The sequence below is a fragment of the Culex pipiens genome, chromosome 1 (genome assembly GCF_016801865.2).
Source record: "Culex pipiens pallens isolate TS chromosome 1, TS_CPP_V2, whole genome shotgun sequence".
Lineage (NCBI taxonomy): Eukaryota > Metazoa > Arthropoda > Insecta > Diptera > Culicidae > Culex > Culex pipiens.
The window spans coordinates 109,447,476-109,471,985 of record NC_068937.1 but is presented as its reverse complement, the minus strand read 5'-3'; the positions used below and the strand labels follow the sequence as shown (position 1 = coordinate 109,471,985).

General features: G+C 41.9%; 1 protein-coding gene across 1 annotated transcript in view; it reads left to right on the top strand.

Annotated features, from left to right (window-relative positions):
* The window catches only part of LOC120425717 (octopamine receptor), a 78,221-nt gene that overhangs the window by 36,121 nt on the left and 17,590 nt on the right, over positions 1-24,510 (top strand). Inside the window, exon 2 of the mRNA XM_039590324.2 lies at positions 6,708-7,551. Within this exon, the coding sequence (XP_039446258.1) occupies positions 6,771-7,551 (781 nt within the window). The 5' untranslated portion in view covers positions 6,708-6,770. The remainder of the gene's footprint in view (positions 1-6,707; positions 7,552-24,510) is intronic.

Here is a 24,510-nt window from a genome sequence, read left to right as displayed (position 1 = left end):
GATGTGACATATATCTTTCACACTTCAATGAATGCGGAAACTAGCTTTCACAGCAGAAAAAAAAACACATTTGCTTAACAGGAAATTTAAATTGTTTTTCAATCGAAATTGATAAATTAAAAGACATAATTTAAAAGAAAAAAATTAACAATTTAACAATTTAACAATTTAACAATTTAACAATTTAACAATTTAACAATTTAACAATTTAACAATTTAACAATTTAACAATTTAACAATTTAACAATTTAACAATTTAACAATTTAACAATTTAACAATTTAACAATTTAACAATTTAACAATTTAACAATTTAACAATTTAACAATTTAACAATTTAACAATTTAACAATTTAACAATTTAACAATTTAACAATTTAACAATTTAACAATTTAACAATTTAACAATTTAACAATTTAACAATTTAACAATTTAACAATTTAACAATTTAACAATTTAACAATTTAACAATTTAACAATTTAACAATTTAACAATTTAACAATTTAACAATTTAACAATTTAACAATTTAACAATTTAACAATTTAACAATTTAACAATTTAACAATTTAACAATTTACCAATTTAACAATTTAACAATTTAACAATTTAACAATTTAACAATTTAACAATTTAACAATTTAACAATTTAACAATTTAACAATTCAACAATTAAACAATTTAACAATTTAACAATTTAACAATTTAACAATTTAACAATTTAACAATTTAACAATTTGACAATTTAACAATTTAACAATTTAACAATTTAACAATTTAACAATTTAACAATTTAACAATTTAATAATTTAACAATTTAATAATTTTACAAACGACAGACTAATGTGTCGAGTTTGTAAGGATGATTGTAAGGCCGAATGTGACTTCTCGAAGGTTATAAGGCCTCCTCCATAAAGTATGTCACGCTCAAATCGGCCAACATTTTTTTTTTCTATTTGTTGAATGTTGTAGTGGCAGAAATCACCATCAATAGTATTTTATGAAAATCAGATGATTTAAGCATATAAATCTATCATTTAAAACTTGTGTTTGATTTATGAGTTTAGTTTATTAAACATTAAACGATTTTTTTTGTATATTATAAGACTGAATTTGCAGTATTCAGGGTTCTAGCGTGACGTCACGTTCTCATTGACCCCCCCCCCTCTCCACCTTGTCACATTTTGTCACGCTTGCTAGCCCCCCCCCCTCCCCCTCTGGAGCGTGACGTACTTTATGGATGAAACCTAAGCAGGGTTGTGAAGTCGGGACTCCAGCTCTCCAAATATACCCGATGTTTGAAGTGGTTAAGTTTCCCCTACACAATCTCCTGCTGTCAAACGAAATGTACGGCTCTTTGTGCACAGTAAACAGTTAACAAGCACGGATAAGCTAATGAAATTAAACGGCTCACAATGCTGGAGCAGAAATTTCGATCCAAGTAGAAAGCGCAATGGTTTTGCCTGATGGAATTTTCAATAAGCTTGGAGCCGCTCTGCTCGAATGTGAGTAATTTTCCTATTTGTTGAATTCTCGCGCTCTCCAACACATGGTCCACTGCCGCTACCAAATACCGTCTTTTGATGGCCAAGCGTTATGCCTCTGTAAATGTTTTTTGATGGCAAAGTGACGTAAACGCCATGAGGCATCAATTTTATGTCATGTCATCATAAAGTCACTAAATCTAGAATGCGAACGGCACAAACGTCACTTTGCTGTCAAACGGCACATCTGGATCATCGCTTTTGTGCCTGACTTTGCCATTATCAGACGTCGTCGTTGCTCGACCGGAATCGGAAATTGTACCCGTTTGATTCAATTTTAATGATCCCCTTCTTGAGAAAGTCCATGCAAACATGGCATTTTGGCTTTGTACTTGATGGGTAAAACTGGCATTGTTTGCTACTGTGTGACAACAAGTCGAAGCGCCTTTGAAAAATAAAAAAGCTGAGTTTATGGATATCGGTAAACAGCAGATTTGAATCATGCATGAATGTAAGCAAAGTCCCTAATCGTCGTGATCTTGCCACACGTCGCCTTTTAACGTTCTAGGAAAAACGTGTTTTAATGATGGACTTTAGAAAACAAAAACAATAACAAACACATTTTTTTGTCCATTCTGTGCATAATCCCAAAATCTGGTTGAATTTGATTGCAGTTACAATGTAAATTGTAAAAGTGGTCGGTCAAGTACGTGTGACAAAACATCCTCTGATTCAATTCCCTCTGGCCATTTGTTTCACTTGCAGGGTGTGACCAGATATCACAAACAGGTTGCAACTACTTTCATATGAAGAGTGACAACTGTTTACACACAAGATTAAGATTCTAGTCAGAAACATCTGTACTGTACTGTTTTCGTGTAGTTTTTACCGCAGTTTATGTTGTCTAGTTTTCCCACTCTACGTTACATGTAAACGCACACATATTTGTACTCACAGAACACAAACAGATGGAAAAGGGTCAGTGAACTTGTCCTGACCGCTCAGTTTCTTGAGGGAAAACATCCCAAGATCAGTCCCATTCCCTGACAGACCTCAGAACAGGTCAGAACAGTTCCGTTCAGTACAGTAACTGCTAAATACAGTTTAGTTTAAAAGCAAATAAACAGTTTTTGCAATAAATAGTTTTGTTTTGTACCGCGAGAATTTTTGTTTGTAATTACCGGGAAAGAAAGTGCGACAGGATCAACAGACGCTCTTATGTGCGTTAACAACAACATTGCACAGATTTTCCACGGTTTTTGTTGAAAATGTATCTCAGGATTTATAACTAATGTCGGGGATCTGTGAAGTTCAAAAGATGAGACGTTGAAAACTGCACAAAATGACGTGCTTAACTCAGTTTGGCCCTTAATCGACGTTTTTTTTTTCATTTCATTTCATTTTATTAGGTTGCTTTAACAATTAAATTGGTGCAGTTGTTATCCTGAGCTGAGATATGGACTACCTTTCAACAGCTGATTTGTTCAAAATGGGGAGAGAGTTTACTGGTACTAAGGAGAACGAATTAGACAGAGAAGGAAAAAAATGCAAAAATAACCTTCGAAATATCTTAATCGACGTGTGACAAGATATCACAATTATGGCGATTTATTCTCCCTTGTTACTTGATAACAAAATACTTTCCCAAAACAGTTGTCTCACACCAGAAACACGTAAGGAATATTTGAATCCATTGAGCAAGTAACGAAAATATTTAAAAAACAGCTCACATTGAGCTTTTTCAAGTGCATATAAAACCTTTAATTTCAACACCCTTTTTGTAGCTCACCATAAAGCATAATAAAACTTTGGAAGCGTTCCATGCCTGCATGATTCGCATTATGTGTTTTTAAATTGGCTTGGTGCGCACCATCGCATACATACATCGCATACTTCCGCATGAAATTTCATCTCTCCCTGGGCGACAATTGTTCTGCTGCAGGCAACAAGCTGGAAAATTTGGAGAATTTTGGCAAGTTTTAAATTTAAATATGTAAGAACAATTCCATGCCAAATAGGGAATCGGTTGTACCGGACCCTCTCCGATTTCATAAGCCATTTTAATGTATAAGGAGCCAGTTTCACTAGATAATGACATTCGAGAAGGGCGTAAGTGTTTTAAATATTTTTGTATTTCGTAATTTAAAAATTGCTGTATCTCGAAGCCGTTGTATCGTATCAAAAAGTGGTCAAAGACAAACTTGTAGGAAATTTGACGGGCTTTCCGAAAAAATACACTGACTGAAAAAACATGCCACTTTTATGAGATTTTTTGATTTTTAAATTTAAAACTCGAATTTGGAGGTGAGCCCACGTTTTTTTTTTTCGTTCAATTTTTTTTGTGAAAATAGCCTAAGATGTTACAAAAAGACTCACGAAAAATGCAAGACGGAGCAACTCACCTAAAAAAATACAAAAATCATTTACTTATACTGTGTTTTTGAAAAGTGTTCTAAACGTCAAAATTTTCATAAACCGAATACAGGAATCGATTCTTCAGACAATTAGCATAGCATAGCATAGCATTGGTGTCTACCCGTAGCTGCTACTTCGTTATTGACCAGGACCTCCAAAAATTTCTCCGTGGACCACAGATAAAAAGTAGGAACCAATCATCACCCCTACGCAATTTTCAAGCAAAGACAATCTTATGGGAAATTGGACGAGCTCAATCAAGTCTGTCATATATAAGGCTACCAACTGTACGGATTTTTTCCTTACCGTACGGATTTTCAACCCTTCTCGTGGATTTTTAACAGGCCGGAATTTTCGTACGGAATTTTTCGCAAAATACGGATTTGTACGGAATTTTAATAACTGTGAAAAAAATAATTGTTGTTTTTTAATTTGGCCATTGCTTTTGCATTTTTATTTCACTGTCAGATCGATTTTAAAAGGATAACTTGGGTAGTTTTCCAGAAATTTCTTATTTCAGAGTGGATTATCAATTATTGTTCTTTCCAAATTCTTTACAAAACGTGTTTATTCAATAAAAGATCCAAAGGCTTTATAAAGCAAATTAGCAAATGTACAGTTTTGTTTAACGGTCCTGTAAGCTATTGTGTTGCACATGTTTATTGGACCTTTTCAATAAAAAAAATCTAGAAATGTTTTCGCGAAAACACTGAGACTGATATTATTCGTAAAAAGCAACTTAACATTCCGTGAACTTTTAAACGCTTAGCAAAAAAAAAATTGAAGATTTTATTCAGCAAATCACGGTTTATTTTGTGAATATTTTTAAACGTGCAAACGATACAGTTTTATATTTTAAATTCCCAACATTTTAAATCTGGAGCAACACGAGAAAAGGGCGGATAAGCATTTTGACAGCTCGAACTATTTTGCAAATTCCGAGCCAACAGGTAACTTTTTCACAAAACTCGAAATGTTATACAATAGTTGGCCTTCTCAGCTATCTTGTAACACTGCGGGTTTAGTCAAATAGTTACTTGTTGGCTCGGAATTTGCAAAATAGTTCTGGCTGTCAAAATGCTTATGCGCCCTTTTCAAATGTTGCTCCAGAAATTTACCTAAATAATTCCTTGACAGTTTTTCTTATATCATGGTGTCATATCGGCAAAATGTACGGATTTTAGCTCAGCAAGAGTTGGTAGCCTTAGTCATATAGGAATTGTCAAAGACCATCAAAAATCAAATTTTTTCAACATTTTTATTTTTAAAATCGCTGTAAATTCACAACGATTAAACTTAGGACAGTGGTTAATATCGAGTTAATAGTGAGTTGCTCCATCCTTCATTTTTCGAGAGTCTTTTTTGTAACATTTCAGGCTATTTTCACAAAAATTTTGAACGAAAAAAAATCGTGGGCTCCCCTTCAAATTCGACTTTCAAACATAAAAATCAAAAAATCTCATAAAGTGGCATGTTTTGTTTTTTCATTCAGTGTTTTTTTTTTTTTTGAAGGCCTGTCAAATTTCCTACAAGTTTGTCTTTGAACACTTTTTGATACGATGCAACGGCTTCGAGATACAGCAATTTTTAAATTACGAAATACAAAAATATTTAAACACTTACGCCCTTCTCGAATGTCATTATCTAGTGAAACTGGCTCCTTATACATAAAAATGGCTTATATAAGCGTAGGATAAAAGTCTACAAAGTTTCATGGAAATCGGAGAGGGTACCTAAAAAAATCCTGTTTTGGGCTGGAATTGCTCGTTAGCCTGCTGCACTGTATAATTGAGAATAATGATCAACTTGCTTTGTGTTGCAAAATAAATTGAGTATCACATAATAAACTTGTATGAAATTCATTTTTTAGTTGACGCCTCATGAAGATAAATTGCATTAATTCCAAATATAATCATAATTTACACCCCCTCGAACTCGCTCAATGGATGTTAATTTCAATTGACAGCTTATATCGAGGTAAATCTAATTATGGTTTATTTAGATAAACGTTTACCCCTTTAGTAATCGTCGAAACCAATCCACTCTTTGTGCCTCAATGCAGTTTCGAGCATAACTCGTGTATCGTTGTCCGAGCTGTAACTCTGTACCCGTGTGCGAGTACGCTGATAAAACATGTAAATTTTATGTTCATAATTAAGCAACCCATGATACAATAAACCCGCTTTTGGGTTTCACTTTATTCCGGGAAAATTATTACCGGTTCCACTTGTTGTTGCTGGTGAACGCCACAGGACAATCAAATTAATGCCATGAATAAAGATGTACGGTGCTTATGAGGAAAAGGGGGACTATTGGAGCAAAATTCTGCTCTGTTTCGAATACAATTATTCTTTTTTATTATTATTATTATCACCCCTTCCATCTAGCAAAGCAACGTGATTAAGTAGTTATGACGAACATTCGTTATCCAGCGTGATTAGATTATCTTGATGATTAAGTGATACCACCTACATTAAAACCATTAAAAAAGACTTACCATACATTTTCAATTTGTTTGGTTGTTTTTTAAATAGCAAGTAACAAAAAAAACATACTCATGATTTAATAAAAAATATGGAAAGCTTTCTGAACTACATACATTTGAAATTATCTTATTTCACAATTAGTACAGATTCTTTTCCTACTACATACTAGTTTTGGCATGAAACTAACAAGCAAAACATAAAAATGCCAACAAATCGGTAAATCTTGCAGCAAAAATGTTATCTACCGGAAGCCATATATTAAGATGACAAGTCATAAATTCACCAAAATAACCGTTGTTTTTATGTCTCTACCCTCTCCGCAGGTCGCATGAAAATGTCTCAATCCACCGTTCCTGCAGCAGGCTCAACCTTAATTGACCATTAAGATGGACAGTCGGCCCGATGATAAATGTACGCTCCAGAACATTACGGTGACGCACCATCCCGACGACAGCAAAAACAACAGCTTGGGGATCGATTTAAGCCAAGAGTCCCCTCGGCTGTTGTTGCCAACTATCACAACGAAAATATCGCAGCTGTTGACAGCTTCTGTCTCCTCGTCGTCTTCGACTTCGACATCTTCGCTGAACAGTTTAGGAACGAGTATCGTAAACATTAGTAGTCTTCTGCCGCACCCATTCGGTAGAATCGTGTCGGCTTCCAACTACAGTGGCGTCCCCGAAACGATCGCGAGCAGTTCTGTGGATGATCCGGATCGTAGTCCGGTAGTGGCGGCGACGGCGGCCGTAATCGCGACCGCTGATGGAGGAGTCGGCAGCAGATTCGGCATCGACTGTAGCGGTACAAACTTTGCGACCGCATTCAGCACTGCAGGCCAGGGTTCTGATCTTGGCCAGAAACTGGAAGTTCCGCTGGAAGCCGCAATGGACCATGCTGTTGGGGGAGGGGTTGGTGGCGGCAGTGGTGGGGGAGTGGAAAGCAGTGGCCAGCAGCTGTTGCTGGACAACTGGCAAGACTGTGTCGTTGTGATATTGTTCTGCTTACTGATCATCGTGACTGTGATTGGCAATACGCTAGTGATCTTATCGGTTATTACCACCCGGCGGCTCCGGACAGTAACGAACTGTTTCGTGATGAGCCTGGCGGTGGCCGACTGGTTGGTGGGGATCTTCGTGATGCCGCCGGCGGTGGCAGTTCATTTATTAGGTAGGTTGGACCAACAAACGGTCAGTATCTTTTAGAAGCAAACTTGTAGCATAGCAGTTCCAGTAATCCTCATTTCAGTTGAATAACACCGACCAAAAAAAAAAAATCTGCGAAGGCCAGAAATACGTGTACTTTGAATTTTTCATAAATATTTAAACAAAGCCGATTGGTTTTTTTTCTCTTCCAAAGTCAGTATGGAGGATTAGACTACAGATTGTCGAGGGAAACAGATTGGTCGATGCAGAAAATAAAATGGCACTGGCAACGTATGTTTTGCGCTTGCAACACTGCCAGTTTTTCTGGGCGTAAAGGGCGGTTGGTGTTCAGCGCGTTTGGATCCATCAAACATTGGCCAATCTGTTTCCCTCGACAATCTGTAGATTAGACTGGTTCGCTCCTTTTGCTTATTGCATGCAATTTATGGATTGTATGCAAGATCGACAAACCTGTCGTAAGTGTTAGCAAACCAAATCTTACTTAATAAATTTAATTAAATATTTTAACTATTTTTTCCGAACACCCCTGTATGGCAAACAAAAAATTCTGCTTATCAGCCAAAATTACCGAATGATCCGACACATTTAACGTCACCTTTTGGTGGAATTCTGAATTTATTGCTTGCTGCAAAATATTGCAAATATTTTCTTATACTAACTTCAAAATCAAACCATCCACATTAACGACCCCCGGGTCTTTTGTGGTCTCTATTGCAAGTTTCTGCTCGAACCTAGGAGTCCGAAAGTTCGAATGGGGAGAGCACCCAAACCTCTTTCTACTCCAAGGAACCTTCCACCCCAGTGTTTGAACTGACGACCTTTGGATTGCCACGCACTGCCACATAACTGCCATGCTAACTTCAACGACCCTTAAACCTTAACCGATTTCGCTCAAAATTGGCACAGTTTCTTATTTTTACCTAGCAGTGTTGCAAAAGAGTGATAGAAAAGCTATCAATAGATTATCTCTGCACCAAAAATATCCGAGAGTATAGCGGCCGTCACTATAGCTTGTGAGATCTCTTCTTGTGTCTCGTGATTCCCAGCGATGTCATTCTCTCTCTATCACTCTTTCCCTTTTCCTCGACAATGCGCTCTCACCGCTGAGTCTCTCAATCTCTCCGAGAACTGCAATGAGAGAACGCGAGATGGCGATTAGGAGCCGACCACGCATAACGTCCCGTTAAACTGCGTTTGCAAAATTGGTTTTGTGGCGGCTTTTGTGGTTAAACGCTATTGCGGTAGCATGATCGTGCAAGCGGGATTGAGAGTTAAAAGGAAAATGTCAATCGCGAGTGTGTAAACACGAAAACAAGTTCGGCTATGTTCGGCGCTGAGAGTTTCAATGAGGAGAGAAGAGCAGTTGTATTTGAGGCATGAATATTCAGGCGGGATAATTGTAGTTGGTGAGAGCTGATATTTTGATATTTTATCAACCCTGTTACCTAGTGAATCAAGCCCGGAGGATATCTCTTAATTTTTTTTTAATTTTCAATTTTTTTTGTCAACTTTTTCACTATGCTAAGAATCAAATGCGACCAGCAGTGTCCAAATCCGTTCAGCCATTTCAGCGAAAATTGGGTAACAGTTTTTGGCCAATTTTCAAGTGATTTTATATGGCATTCCTTGGCGAGGAAGACAATAAACCATAACATTACAAAAATGTCCACGTGAACAAGTACAGAATTTATAATAAGTGGTTGTCCGAACGCTTTAATAATCTGCAAAATTTAACGAAATGAAATGAAAAAAAAACAACATTCCAGTAAGTGTATCTGAACCCCATTCACTCAGCAAATCAAAATCGAATGTCCACTAGCGTGTCAATAAAAAAAACCGACATCATGGATACCCTCTGATTCGATTTCTTGAGCAAAAATAAATATCTGTGCCAATTTTGAGCCGAATCGGTTTAGGTTAAGGGGTCGCTTATTAACGTTGAAGTTTATATGGGGAAAATCGCAAAAATGCATGCAGAAAAACATCGTTTCAGTATTTTTCTGCCAGGTGGTGTGGGTCTCGCCCAAAATTGTTCAAGAGTGAGATTCTTGTAGTAAGTTTAATTTCCTACAACTTTGTCGAAGGGTGCATAACGATCCGAGTTGATCCAGATTTTTGATGATTTTTTTTTAGTAAAAAGTATACCCCTTTTATACTGTCTGTATACCCCTTTTATATAAGCAGATTTCTTTTCATCGCATTGCTAATAACTCATCAGGATCAACTCGGATCTTCTTGCACCTTTCGACAAAGTTGTAGAAAATTAAATTTCCTACAAGAATCTCACACTTGGGCAATTTTGGGCGAGACTTGCGCCGTCTGGCAAAACAATACAGAAACGAAGTTTTTCTTCATACATTTTTGCGATTTTCCCCATATAAACTTCAACGATAAAACCGATTTGGCTCAAAATTGGCACAGTTACGTATTATCAAGCCAGGGGGTATCTTTTCAGATTAAAAAAAAAAAAAAATTCTTGTCACCCTAATGTCCACGCATCGTTCCCCCTTCTTTGAAATGTGATCCGTTACTCAATTTATTTCTGCTGTATACTTGTACTTGCTTCAATTCTTGAAAAAAAAAATCTCGGATGTACTACAATTATTTTTATTTATAAGAAAAGTGCTTGAAGCGTTATCAAATCCCATAGAACTGGCTGAGTTTGTATAAGATTCGATTGAATTTAATTAGATTTGATTAAATCAGATTCGATTTGACTTGATAAGCAAATGATGAGTTTTACTTTGTTTCTTTAAAAGATGTATACAAATTTTAGCATTTGAATGAAAAGAGTGAAACATAAACTTTGAAAAATATTATATTCGTTCCATCAAGATTTGTGGAAAAACAATCCAGTATCTATAACGGTTCTTGATGAATTACACTACACGACAAAACAAAACTTTTATCATGCGCAGTGCGATATCTCATCGGTTCCTCAGAGAAAAGGCTTCCCCGAATCCGATGCAATCGACAGAATTTGATTTTATGTCCACGCGGACTTACCAGAAGTTGGTAATTTTTTTAACATAAAAAAATCGAACAATTTAAAAAAACCATGCGTCTCCTCCAAATTATATGAGCCATCTACAAGAATATGGAAGCGCCTGATTCATAGCCATTTCCTTTAAGCACAACGGAAACAACCAATACAAATGTATAAAAATGTTGTTACGTTCGGGTTTCCTCAACTAGCATTTTTTGTACGATTGTTAAAATAAATATTAAAAGTTTAAAATTAAAATATTAAAAAAAAAACTGAATTTGAATTTATTTGTTTACTAAAATTTTATGTATCTCATAGGTCTATGTGTACTTCGGGTTGTCCATGGTCATCCAAGGACTCCCTGGAGTTAAGATCTACGAGTTTACCGCCGTAACAAGCAAGGGGTCGTTGGATTTTGACCCCGGATCATGAGCGTATAGCATCAGTGCATATGGTAGACTTCTGTATGAATGTGTTTGGATGTCCATGGTCATGTAAAGCATTCATTCAAGCAGCCACTGCGTAACATTAACCGCACAGAAGATTCTGTAAACCGATCTCATCTCACAGAATCTTCAAAGGAGAAAGGATGCGTGGACATTCCGTCTAAAAAGCTCCGAATCAACTCCAAATCGAACCCCATCCCAATTAAATCATTTTCCCGAAGTTCCTTATTGTCAGTTCAGTTCATCGAGATGAATTAATCAAAAGTGATTTAAGGTTCAGCTTCAATTCCAAGCATTGTTTTCCAACCCTAAGGAAATGCTTGGTAATGAAAATTAAAATTTCCTTCCAAATAATCGCCAGTAGCAGTATTTCACCATCCTGCCATCGTCAGCTGGTTTGTGCAAATGACGTCGTAAGAATTCAACGAGATGGGCAATTTTCTCAATCGCGTTCGATTTACGAACGCTTTTCCCCGAGGGTCATGCTACAAAATTTGCTCGAATAGCTCCCGGCTGTTCTTTCGTCGTCGCTCTCTATTTTGGCACTTCATTTGGCATTCTTTAGTACGTTGCAAACGTTGCGTTACGTTGGCAAATTTTTTTTCCTGACATTGGTACAAAACCAAAAAGCTATAAAACGTCAATTCAGCTGAATGCCACAAAAGTTGCGCTGCTGGGTATTTCTCATGAGTCAATGTTATTCTTCCTTCCATGCTATCCGATCCGAAAACGATTTTCGATTTTTCCAACGATATGCAATAATATTTAATGTCCAAGCTCCTCTAGCTACCGCGATCCAGCTAAATTGTTTCAGTTCCTGGAAAATCTCCCGTAAGGAAGAAGAACATTTTTACAGTTATTCACCGCTGAACAATTTAAAAGAATGTTTGCAAAAAGAGTTGTAGGGCAAAGTGTTTACTATTGAATGAATTTGTAAGGAAAATATCCCAAAACAAATGAACACTGAACTTTGTTTTTAATTTGAGGTCGAACTTCAACTAACAAGTTGACTCACATTATTTAATTGAGTAAAATTAATGGCTGTGAAATTTCAATTGTAAGTACCCATCTTTTATTATTCAAATTTGTTACAGGTGTGAAAAACCCCACTTTAATATTTCATTACACGCCCCAGTGCTCTCGCCCACAAAAACGCCTGTTTGCTGTTCATAAAAAAGTTGAATTCATTTTGCAGATAAAACCTCTTCTCACCTTTCACCTTTCATTGCATTAACGGCAGCCCGGGCCTGTCCATTTATTGCTCTACCCTCCCACCTCTCTCGTTTAGCCTGAGTAATGATGACATTCTACTGTAGATGGAATGAATTATTTCGAGCAAAACCAGGCTGACCAAGGCCACGCTCGGCGCATCCATCAGGTAAAATGACTTCATTGCAGTTGGAGTGTGTTGCAGAGTGTGCCATCAGCGGCAGCTGTTTGAATGGCTTTTGAAAGTGGAGGAAAGAGGAAATACAGTAGCATATCTCACGATGGGGCAAAAAAAAAAACAGAAAAATAAAATTAAAAAATGCGCAATGAGATCGCACTGCTGCAGAGCATTTTGAACACACCGCAAATGCTGCAAAAAGTTCAGCAACGATAGTTATTTACAGCTGAGGGCGAGACCAAGATTGAAGACAGAAAGCTTCAAATAGAACAATTATTTTATCATTTTTAAAACATGATTTTTTTGCTGCTTGTCACATTACGGATTTTTTATAAGTCTCTGACTACTTTTTTCACTCGGTTTGGTGCAGTGCAGTGCTGCTGTGATTACACAATGCAGATTTTGTTTAACTAAAAGAAAGTTGTACCGTTATAAAAGAACAGTTTATTGAATGTTTATATATGAAATAATAAATAATAAAAACAAATTTACCAAAATTCGTTTCCAAGAATAAAAATGTTCATTTTGACAAGCTTTACAATTTTGTAGAAGGGCTCAAGAATGTACAATGAGATCTATATAAAACGATTTACGGAACTGACTTAGGGCATCTGCAGCGCTGGGGTGCAAATCAAATTTGCACCCGGCTCATGAATAAATACCGAGATCACCTATTGAAAATTTCAAAGAATAAAATTTTTCGAAAATTTCGAGAGTTCAACAATTTGCTACCCGATGTGATTCCCACCAAACGCGCGTAGCAAAGCAGGTACCGTAATCTGGGGTGAATCGGGACTACAGTCTGAATAGGGACATCAGTTTCTAGAGCACTTAAAGCTTTTAAATTTGGAAATGGATGTACACATTTTGTTGGCCAGAGTCTGTTCTAACCGAAACCAACCCGAAAAATCAAAATATTGTGCTCCAACATGGTTATAACTGCTGTCCCAATTCGCCCCATGTGTCCCGATTGACCCCAGTTTACGGTACCAAATTTGATCTCTAGTTCATCTGTAGAAGAAAAATATGTGTCGGTACCTGTCATGCAATTGGAACGGAACCCGTTCTGCGTTCGTTCTCATTCTTCAAAATGAACTGAGCCCCCTGCGCAGGAACATTGAAGAGAAAATCGTGACGTCAGAAATGAACTCAAATCACTTATGAAAATCATACTTGTCAAAATTCCTAGCCTCAAAATTTTGTCGCGAGTTGCTTTTCACCTCTATTGCTTTTCGTTCCGAAAACAGAACGTCACTTTTTCGTGCCGTTCTCTTCAAAGTTGGGAACGCGTTCTGTGAACCGCCTGTAGCCAGAGGCTCTCTGTGGCAACTGTATAACTTAAATAAACATTCAATAGAACGATTTGTATAGAGCTTAGTTAGCTCGGTGGTAACATGCAAGTACAGTATTCAAAAGAAGTGAGTTCGAATCTCAATTTTTCGAAAAAAAAATTGTGGTTGGGTGCCAAATAATGACGAAGATTGAAATTACATTTTATAAAATCTAGGGAAACTCCAGCTGGAAGGCTAGGGAGATTAAAAAGAAACGGTTCAAAGGCAAAAATCATCTGAATGCACCTCCAACTAAAATGGAGGCGAAATCGTTACCACTAAGCAAACAGTACTGCCATGTAAACTGATGATTAAAAGTAAATAAAGTTTGGCTAGTCTACTGAGGTCTTATCTGAGGAAAATGTTGGAGTTCTGAACTGGGTTCTTCGTTTGTTTCAAAAAAGCCTACTGAATAAACGTTTCTTAGAGACGAGCGTTCGTTCTCGGAGCGGTTATTTTTCGTGTTGCTGTGTGAACTTGAACGAACGGAGAACCCGTTCAAAAGCATGACTGCTGTCGGGTACTCATTTTCTGATACCCGACAAGTACCGGCAAGCCGGAACCAAAGTTTAGAATGCGTGTTTCGGAGATTTTTGGATGTCTGCTCTGGTTGGTGAGAATAAACTTGAACTTAATTCAAAAATTCCAAAAATCTAAAAACTAGACATTCAATTCTTTAAAAAATCAAAAATTCAAAAATTTAGAAATTCAAAATTTCAGAAATTTTAAACTTAAGAAATTCAAAAATTAAAAATTTGTAAATTAAAAAGAATCAAAAAATCTGAAATTCTTTGAATTCAAAATTATGTTTTTCAAATTGATAGATTTTCTATCTGTTTTAATTTGTGGAAGATTTATTTTTCATTTTGTCTTCTTTTGAAATTCGTTTTTTATTTTAAGTTTTTCTCTCCGCCCTTTTTTCAAATATTTTTTTTTTCATTTTTCTAAATTTTATTTTAATTTCTTTATTAATTTTAATTTTCTATTTTTTATTTTTTTCATTTAAACAAAAATTTATTTTTTTTAATGTTTTATTTTTTTAAATTTTAAATTTTCTAGAATTAATTTTTTTTTAATATTCTCAATTTTTTCAATTTTTTCAATTTTTTCCGTGCTTGATTAGATTTTTTCCGTGCATAATTCTATTGGATGCGGTAGCAAACAGGCTGGACACCGGGTAGCAAAGTGAAATCCCGAAGAACTGAGAGCAAATTTGCTACCGCGACAGGTACCGCGGTGGGGTTGACGTCGGGTGCAAATTTGATTTGCTTCGATGTTTGCTACCAGCGCTGGAGATGCACTTAGCTGGATTAAGCCTATGTTAAGTGAACTAAGTACATTTAAATGAAGCATTAAGCAATTTTAAGTAAAGGAAAACTAGATTGCACAAAACTTATATACATTGAGGTGACTTTGAGCCATGGGGTGACATTATACCAACAAACGAAAGATTAGTTTGATAAGCTTGAATATAATGTTAATTAATTTCAATGATTTGGCTCAAAATTGACACAGATACTTATTTTTGCCTTAGGAATCAAGTCAGAGGGTATCCCTGAGTTGTATTATTAATTTGGTTGTGGGTAATCGCGGTGGATTTTCTTTAAATAATTCGTTGGCGTCGAACTGTCAAAACTTGATCGCGGTAGATCGCGGTGGATACTTTTCTACCACAGTTTTTGGTGTGATCAATGTGGTAGATGCTTTGGTGGATTTTTGAAAAAAAAATTGTCCAATTGTGAGTTTCTTGTCGGAAATTTAATTTCCTACATTTTTGTCCAAGAGTGCAAGAAGATCCGAGTGAGTGCCTTTTCCCGTCGTTCAACTTCTTATTTCTCGCTCATGTCCACAGGGAGGATAGCAAACTGGTTTCCAGACGAATTTTGAGCGTCCTTGTTCAAACTGCCTGGCTTTGAAGGTAGCAAATCGGCATTCTTTAACTTCTTCAAATCTACCAAATCTCTTTTTCTTGCCGTGAGGCATTCCTACAATCTTCAACACTTTTCAGGAGCTAATATCGAGGAGCACCTCACTGATTGGTGGTCTGCAAGGGAATGCGATTCCAGGTAATTTGTCTGCTGGCTGAGCAATTAGCAACTTTTTTCGCTAGTTTTAGCGAACTTTATAGCGTATTGGCGATGGATCCCTTTTCCGTGTAAATCTTTATACAAACACTGGTAAAGAACCTCTCTATCCCATCTATACATTTTTAAAACATTCACAGCTCTCGTGTTTTTTTGGGACCCAAAATGCACAGTATGGTGTCCAGAATATGGGACTTTTTTCAAAACCTCACTCCACAAGCTGAATATTGTTCCTTGAGCTATTTTAGGACTCTGAGCCAAGTATGAGCAAAATCGGTCAAAATTTGCCCATTGATGCTCGATGCTAAAGTTTGTATGGGAAAATTGGGAAAATGATGAAAACCCAAATTGTCTTACTGTTTGGTCTGTACGGTGCGCTACTTCCATCGAAATATTCTCAAACCTAAGATTCTAATTGGAAATTTAATGCTATACAACTTTGTATAACATACCAAAGCTGTAAAACTCGGTCATGAAAAGTTATTAGCAATTATAAAATGTAATTTTTGTATGAAAACAATATTTTTGATCAACTTCAGGCTCGGGTGTCAATGGGTTATGTTTGGTTTCTGTTAACCCCTCGGACCGTGTGGACCGAGAGTTCTAAACCGCGAACGGCAGATCCCTCTGATCGCCATTTAGCCGCGAAGGCCGCGAGAGAAGAGGTGAGAGAGAAACTGGACCGCGATCTCCGCTGGTGAGCCTTCGAGGATTCTGCGATCCAGTCTGCGCAACAGTACGCTTCAGCGCTTCACTCCGCGAAGACCCACACGCAAAACTTTCCCCGACACCATTTAACAAGCTGTGTTTTACTTAAGAAATTAAATAAAGTTAAGTTCAATTAGTTTGGTTTTAATAAAAGTTTGCTCTAAATAAAAGTGGTTTCAACCTAACACGCGTGTGTGTCATTTCGGCCTATAGGCCATAACCCGCGAAACCCGTGACCATCTCGAAGACGGGTTCCAAAGCCATCCGACAAGCGCCTGAAGTCGTGCCAGGAACGACCGCCGGAGTACTCCATCCCGTCCCGGTTCCGGCCGTCAACCTTAAGGACCGCCTGCCACAGGAGTGGCCGCGTAAAAGCCCCGGAGTCCGGAGCACATCCCAACAACCAACCAGGTACCTTCAACCAAAACCGGTTCCAACATTTGGTCCTTCGAACCGGATCGGTTGAAGGTACCGCCTGGAGTCGGTTTCCGCGTCCGGACCACGCCGGACCAAGCCGATCGGACCGCCATTGTCGCGAGGACGCACAATAGGCCACCGCGGACAATTGGATATTGTCGGAGGAGCCCTACAAATTCCAAGTTCTTTGTCGATGAGGTACAAAGGACGTACCGCCATCGAGGTTCCCGAGATTAGCGCCATTTCCCGAGCGTCATCTCACCCGATCCCGGCCAAGGATTGGCCTGATTCCCAACGGTTTGGCACTCATCCCACCGGACTGTGCCACTAATTGACGGCGATTACCACGATCGCCACTTTGGTGTTTGGTGCCATTTTCCGAGCGCCGTTCCGACCGCGCCGGCCAGTGTACGAGAGTTCCTGATTTTAACTTTACAAGGCCCGTTTTAATCGGGAGCAGGTTAGTACCGCCCCAATTCCCTAAAATCGGTTTAGTCGGTGTTACGCTTTGGCACTTTTCCCTCCCGCGAGTCAAATCGCATCCAGGTGTGCCAGCCTCCAGACGCTGCAACGTTCCCGAACGGTCATCGGAACTGACCGTATCCGTGCTTGGACTGTCCCGGTCCACCCCAGCGAACCGATTCGCACATCGGTACCCCGTTGCACGCGCCCGACAACCGATCGTTCGAGCCGATTTGGATTCGGCACTGGATTCGAACGAGACCACGCCCAGCGAAGCTCGAAAGGACTCGAGCTACCCGTCGACCGGAAGTCGGCATTGGTCCACCACACCCCGTGTGGCCCCGCCCATCGAGAGAGAGAGAGTGATCGTCGCCTGGAATCGATCACTGCGTGCCGCCGATTCGGCGCCAACCACCCACAATCCCACCCACCGAAGTCGACAGCGGACTGTCGGCGAGAGCAGCGATCGTTCGTGAACCGTCCCATCCCAAAGCCCTGAGGTTCGTGCACAAGGAGGTCGCTCCATTTCCCACCTTGAGGTGAAGGCCCGTACCAGGAAAACGGTGCATAATTAATTCAAGGCACGAATTAATTGGCAATCGGTTAGTACCATTCCAATATTTTCCCGCGCATCCCAAGGGTGCTCCTTTCGTGCTTGTTCATTCTAGCTGCGCATTCTTCTATCTGCCACGATGTCTCGACGCTCAACCGTGACCCGCCTGCGCAACCTGATGACGTCGTTCAACGGGATCTACGCTTTCATGGAGAGCTACGACGCCAGCAAGCAGGCCGGCGAGCTGGTTATGCGGCTGGAGAAGCTCGAACCGCTGTGGGACAAAATCGACGATGCCATCACGGAGGCGGAGCTAGCGGACAGTGAGGAGGGGACCGGCGAGGAGGAGAGAGGTGAGGATAAGGGTGAGGATAAAAGTGAGAGTGGTGAGAAAAAGGGGTCCAAACCGGAGAGGTACGCCAACATTCGGAGTGCCTTCCAAAATAAATATTTTACGGTCAAAGCATTCCTGCAGTCTAAAATTCGGGAGCTTCCCGATCAAGCCCAAGCCCTGCCCATGGTTTCGCAGTCCGCCCACACCACCCCTTCTACCCAACACGTTAAATTGCCTACTATCAGTCTGCCAAGGTTCTCTGGGAACTATGAGGATTGGTTGCCTTTTCGAGATCTCTTCGTGTCGCTGATTCACTCGTCGGATTTGCCAAATATTGAAAAGTTTCACTATCTGCGGAATCAACTTGACGGTCCAGCCAAAACGGAGATCGCGAATGTGAAATTTACTGCAGACCATTACACTGTGGCGTGGGAGTTACTGGAAAAGCGGTTCGGTAACACCAAGCACATGAAGAAGCTGGAAATCAAGAGTTTGTTTGACCTGCCAACTTTGCGGAAGGAGTCGGTTGCTGAGCTACGCGAACTGGTGGAAGGGTTCGACAAAACCGTTCGAGTCCTGGATCAAGTTGTGGAGTACGCCAAGTACAGGGATCTTCTTCTTGTTCATCTGCTGTGCTCTCGTTTGGACGACAAAACGCTGCGCAGCTGGGAGGAGCACGTGTCCACGAAGACGGAAGAGACTTTCCAGGATCTGATCGACTTCCTGCGTCGGCACATTTGCGTTCTGGAATCTCTGCCTACCAAACACCAAGAGTCCCACCAGTCCAAACCCCGTAAAGTTTTCGCCACCAAGGTCTCCAACCAAAACACGGTCCATTCCAACCCCAACTTCGGCTGTTTGGCATGTTCTGACTCACACCCCCTCTTCAAATGTCCATCGTTTGCGAGGATGTCAGTCAGCGAGAGGGAGAAGATCGTCAATCAGAACGCGCTGTGCAGAAACTGTTTCCGGAAGGGCCACATCGCTAGGAATTGTACTTCCAGGTTTTCGTGTCAGCGATGTAAGGAACGCCACCATACGCTGGTCTGCTACAAACCGGAAGGAAAACCCAACCTATGTCCAGCCATCCCAGCAAGGTCAACCAAGGAGGAGGCAGGAACGGCGGCGACCGCTGAGTCGTCCTCTGCTGCTGTCGCGGAGACACGCACGACGAACACCAGTTCTGCAGCTACGGTCGGAAAGGTGCTTTTGGCAACCGCAGTACTTTTGCTCGTCGACGATGCTGGACAGGAGTTTCCAGCAAGGGCACTTTTGGACTCTGGGTCAGAGTGCAACATCGTCTCCACCAAACTCGCTCAACGGATGCACGTGTCCAGGAACAAGGCAAACGTGCAGATTTCCGGTGTTGGTCAAGTTCCTACGAAAACTTCGCAGAAGGTTCGAGCCACGGTCAAGTCCAGATTGTCGAAGTACTGCGAGGTCATGGAGTTTTACGTTTTGGCCAAGGTGACTGAAGATCTACCAACCTCCCCGGTGGAACCAACAAGCTGGACTGTTCCCGAAGGTGTCCAACTGGCGGACCCTGAATTCTTCAGAACCAACCCTATTGATGTTTTGCTCGGCGGAGAGTTCTTCTTTAACTTCTTCCCATCCAAACAGAGGATCTCGCTTGGAGCAGGATTACCATCCCTGGTCGAATCGGTGTTCGGCTGGATCGTGACTGGCAGGTGCGGCTGGAACCGTGGAGAAGCACCGATCGTATGCCAGCACTCAACCGTAACGGAAACCTTGGAGGAGATTATGACCAAATTCTGGGAATGCGAGGATGGAGGATTAACTTCTGATTATTCCGTGGAGGAGAGCACGTGCGAGGACCACTACGTGCGCACCGTCAAGCGAGGTGGAGACGGTCGGTACACCGTTGGAATGCCAAAGTCTGCTGATTTGCACATCAAGCTAGGAGAATCAAAAAGCGCTGCTGATCGTCGTCTTCTTTTCCTGGAGAGAAGGTTGGCTCGTGACGATGACCTGAAGAAGGAGTACCATGCGTTCATGAAGGACTACCTGGACAGGAACCACATGTGCAAGATCATCGAAGACCCGACAAGCACCGCGACCACCTACTACCTCCCACACCACCCCGTCATCCGAAGTTCCAGCACAACAACGCGCGTCCGCGTCGTGTTTGATGCGTCAAGCAAAACCTCCACTGGGACATCCCTAAACGACGTTCTGCTGAACGGCCCAGTCATCCAGGACGACCTGCGCACCATCATCTCCCGAAGCCGCCTGTTTCCAATCCTTCTCGTCGCAGACGTGGAGAAAATGTTTCGGCAGATTCGGATGGACGCCGAGGACCTACCGCTGCAGAGAATTCGCTGGCGCTTCTCGGAGGACGATCCCATCGACACGTACGAGCTGCTAACCGTGACGTACGGCACCAAACCGGCGCCGTTCCTGGCCACCCGAACCCTGAAGCAGCTGTCCGTCGATGATGCAACCAAGTACCCACTGGCCGCCGAGAGGATCGCGAGAGATGTTTACATGGACGATGTAATCACTGGTGCATACCACCCTGCCGAAGCGAAACAAATTCGTGAGCAACTGGACACGATGACGCTGGGAGCAGGTTTTCCGCTTCGCAAGTGGGTCTCCAACTGTGAGGAAGCGCTCGAGGGTGTGAGTGAGGACAACTTGGCGCTACCGAGAGAGAAGGGGATCGATTTCGACGAAGAGAGGACCGTGAAGACTCTTGGGTTGGTCTGGGAGCCGAAAACTGACACGTTCCGGTTCAAGATTGAGTCGGCGCTGATTCCACCGAACGAGCTGACCAAGGCCAAAATCCTCTCTATCATTGCCAAAATTTTCGATCCTTTGGGGCTTGTTGGACCGGTGGTGGCTAAGGCAAAGATCTTTATGCAGGGAATCTGGGAGTTGAAGAACGCGAAGGGCAAACCCTGGGACTGGAACGATCCTCTGCCGAAGTCGATGCTGGACGAGTGGATGCAGTTCTACGAGCAGCTGCACTACCTGAACAACCTGCGGATTCCGAGATTCGCTATGATTCCCAATCCAATCCACATTCAACTCCACTTTTGTAGCGATGCTTCCGAGAAGGCACTGGGGGCGAATCTGTACATCCGTTCTGAAGACAAGGAGGGGAGAGTCAAGGTGTCTTTCTTCACGTCCAAATCCCGGGTCGCTCCTCTCAAGCGACAACCCATTCCCCGGCTCGAGCTGAACGGATTTTGGCTAGCCGCAGACATGTACCGGAAGTTCAAGGAGTGCACAACCTTCCGTTTCGAAACCTTCTTCTGGACGGATTCCAGAACGGTCCTTCAGTGGCTTGCGAAACCCCCAAGAACGTGGAATGCCTACGTGGCCAACCGTGTCTCCTTTATCCAGCATGTTACCCAAGGTTGTCACTTGTTTCACGTACCCGGAGTCATGAACCCAGCTGACCAGCTGTCCAGAGGACTGGACCCCAAGGAGTTCATTGACGGAGATTGGGACCCGTTGTGGATGTACGAGACGAGTTCCTGGCCTGCCCAAGCAACACCCGAAGAGGAGACCGAAGATTGCGCCAAGGAGAGGAGAAAGCACGTCGAATCAGCTGCTGCAGTTTCTGCCAAGTCATTCAACGAATCGTACTTTGGGAAGTTCAACGAATACTGGAAGCTGATCCGCACGACCGCCTACTGGAGACGGTACCTGCGCAATCGTCGTTTACCGGAAGCCGAGCGTACCCTGTCAGTCCCGCTAACCACCAAGGAACTACGAGAAGCGGAATGGTGTCTCGCACGGCTGGTCCAGCAAGAAGCTTTCGGCAGAGAACTCCAGGACCTGGCCAAGGGCAAACCTGTTCACAACACGTCGAAGCTACGGTGGTTCAACCCGCAACTCTCCAAGGAAGGTGTCATCCGCGTGGGAGGACGGTTGGGCAACTCCGACCGAAACGAGAACTTCAAGCACCCGATTATCATCCCAGGAAACCACCACTTCTCCAAACTTCTGGCCGACTGCCTGCATCTACGACTGTTTCACGCCGGAACCCAGCTGATGCTAGCGACGATGCGACAGAAGTTTTGGCCGCTGAGAGGACGAGACCTGTGTCGGCAGACCACACACCAGTGCAAGGACTGTTTCAAGGCGAAACCTCAACTTCTACAGCAATTTATGGGACAACTACCAACTCCAAGAACGATCGCCGCTCGACCATTCACCAATACAGGCGTAGACTACTTTGGGCCAGTCTACATTAGGCAAGGGTATAGAAGGGGGCCGGTTAAGGCTTACGTAGCTGTGTTCGTTTGCTTTGGAACTAAAGCGGTCCATTTGGAGCTGGTTTCGGACCTGTCCACCGCCAAGTTCCTCCAAGCACTGCGTCGGTTTGTGGCTCGTCGGGGAAAGCCAGCCGACATGTATTCCGACAATGGCACAAACTTTGTCGGCGCGAAAAACGACCTCAAAGACCTTCTGCACAACCTCAGGCACGCGAAACACCACGAACACATCCAGCACGAATGCTCCCAGGAGGGTATAAATTGGCACTTTATTCCTCCTGGCGCTCCCCACTTTGGTGGGCTCTGGGAAGCCGCTGTTAAGTCCGCCAAGAAACACCTTCTCCGCGTTGTTGGCCAATCCTCCATCTCACACGAGAACTACATAACCCTCCTTGCCCAGGTAGAGGCTTGCCTCAACACAAGACCCCTCACGCCCCTCACTGAAGATCCCTCCGACCTCGAACCGCTAACCCCCGCTCACTTCCTGATCGGGACATCCCTAGAAGCAGTGCCGGACAAGGACTACTCCGAGATCCCGAACAACCGCCTCACTCACTGGCAGAGCATCCAACAGCAGCTTCAACATTTCTGGCGTCGATGGCATACGGAGTACCTGCAACAACTACAAGCTCGTGTTAAGAACTGGCAGCCAGCAATCGAAATTCGCCCTGGACGTCTTGTCATCGTGGTCGACGAGAACCAACCGTCGATGAAGTGGAAGATGGCACGAATATACGAGATTCATCCCGGCGCTGATGGTGTGGTCCGCGTAGTTACGCTTCGGACTGCTACTGGATACCTGAAGAGACCAGTTACGAAGATTTGCCTGTTACCAATACCAGCAGAATCGATCGAGGAAGAAAAGGCAGAGACAGCTGAAATCGGGCAATTTCAGGGGGGGTCGGAATGTTTGGTTTCTGTTAACCCCTCGGACCGTGTGGACCGAGAGTTCTAAACCGCGAACGGCAGATCCCTCTGATCGCCATTTCGCCGCGAAGGCCGCGAGAGAAGAGGTGAGAGAGAAACTGGACCGCGATCTCCGCTGGTGAGCCTTCGAGGATTCTGCGATCCAGCTTGCGCAACAGTACGCTTCAGCGCTTCACTCCGCGAAGACCCGCACGCAAAAACCTTCCTCGACACCATTTAACAAGCTGTGTTTTACTTAAGAATTAAATAAATTTAAGTCCAATTAGTCTGGTTTTAATAAAAGTTTGCTCTAAATAAAAGTGGTTTCAACCTAACACGCGTGTGTGTCATTTCGGCCTATAGGCCATAACCCGCGAAACCCGTGACCATCTCGAAGACGGATTCCAAAGCCATCCGACAAGCGCCTGAAGTCGTGCCAGGAACGACCGCCGGAGTACTCCATCCCGTCCCGGTTCCGGCCGTCAACCTTAAGGACCGCCAGCCACAGGAGTGGCCGCGTAAAAGCCCCGGAGTCCGGAGCACATCCCAACAACCAACCAGGTACCTTCAACCAAAACCGGTTCCAACAGGTTATGCTCAAACAATTTCGCTCAAAATTGACACAGATGCTTGAAATAACCCAAAAAAAGTTTTCCGCTTGTGGAGCAGGGTGTCATTTTTTCTGGGCACCCTAATGCACAGTCATTTATGTTTATTGCTGTCATACTGGTATGAGCTACATTTTTCATTTTAAAATTCAATAATTTGAAAGTGTATTGAAATTCATTCTATGGTAAGGGTCGCTTACCGGATGCAGTTTGTTCACATTTATTTCCTTGGTGTTTTTCTGCCTCCGAGATACCACACATATATCGTCTGCTGTGTGCTATCTTGTGACATAGACCATTTTGGCCGAAAATGAGTTTATGATTACGTTTTGCTATACTTAACAAACACTACAAGATGCTTGGGAATTCGCTTCCGTTTCCCGGATATCATAACATGTTGTTGGAAAATGTGGAAAAAATTTCATGTTTTTTTTCACAAATTTATGTTGATACACACTTTTCAAAGGCAATGCAATCTCTTGTATTTGAAAATATAC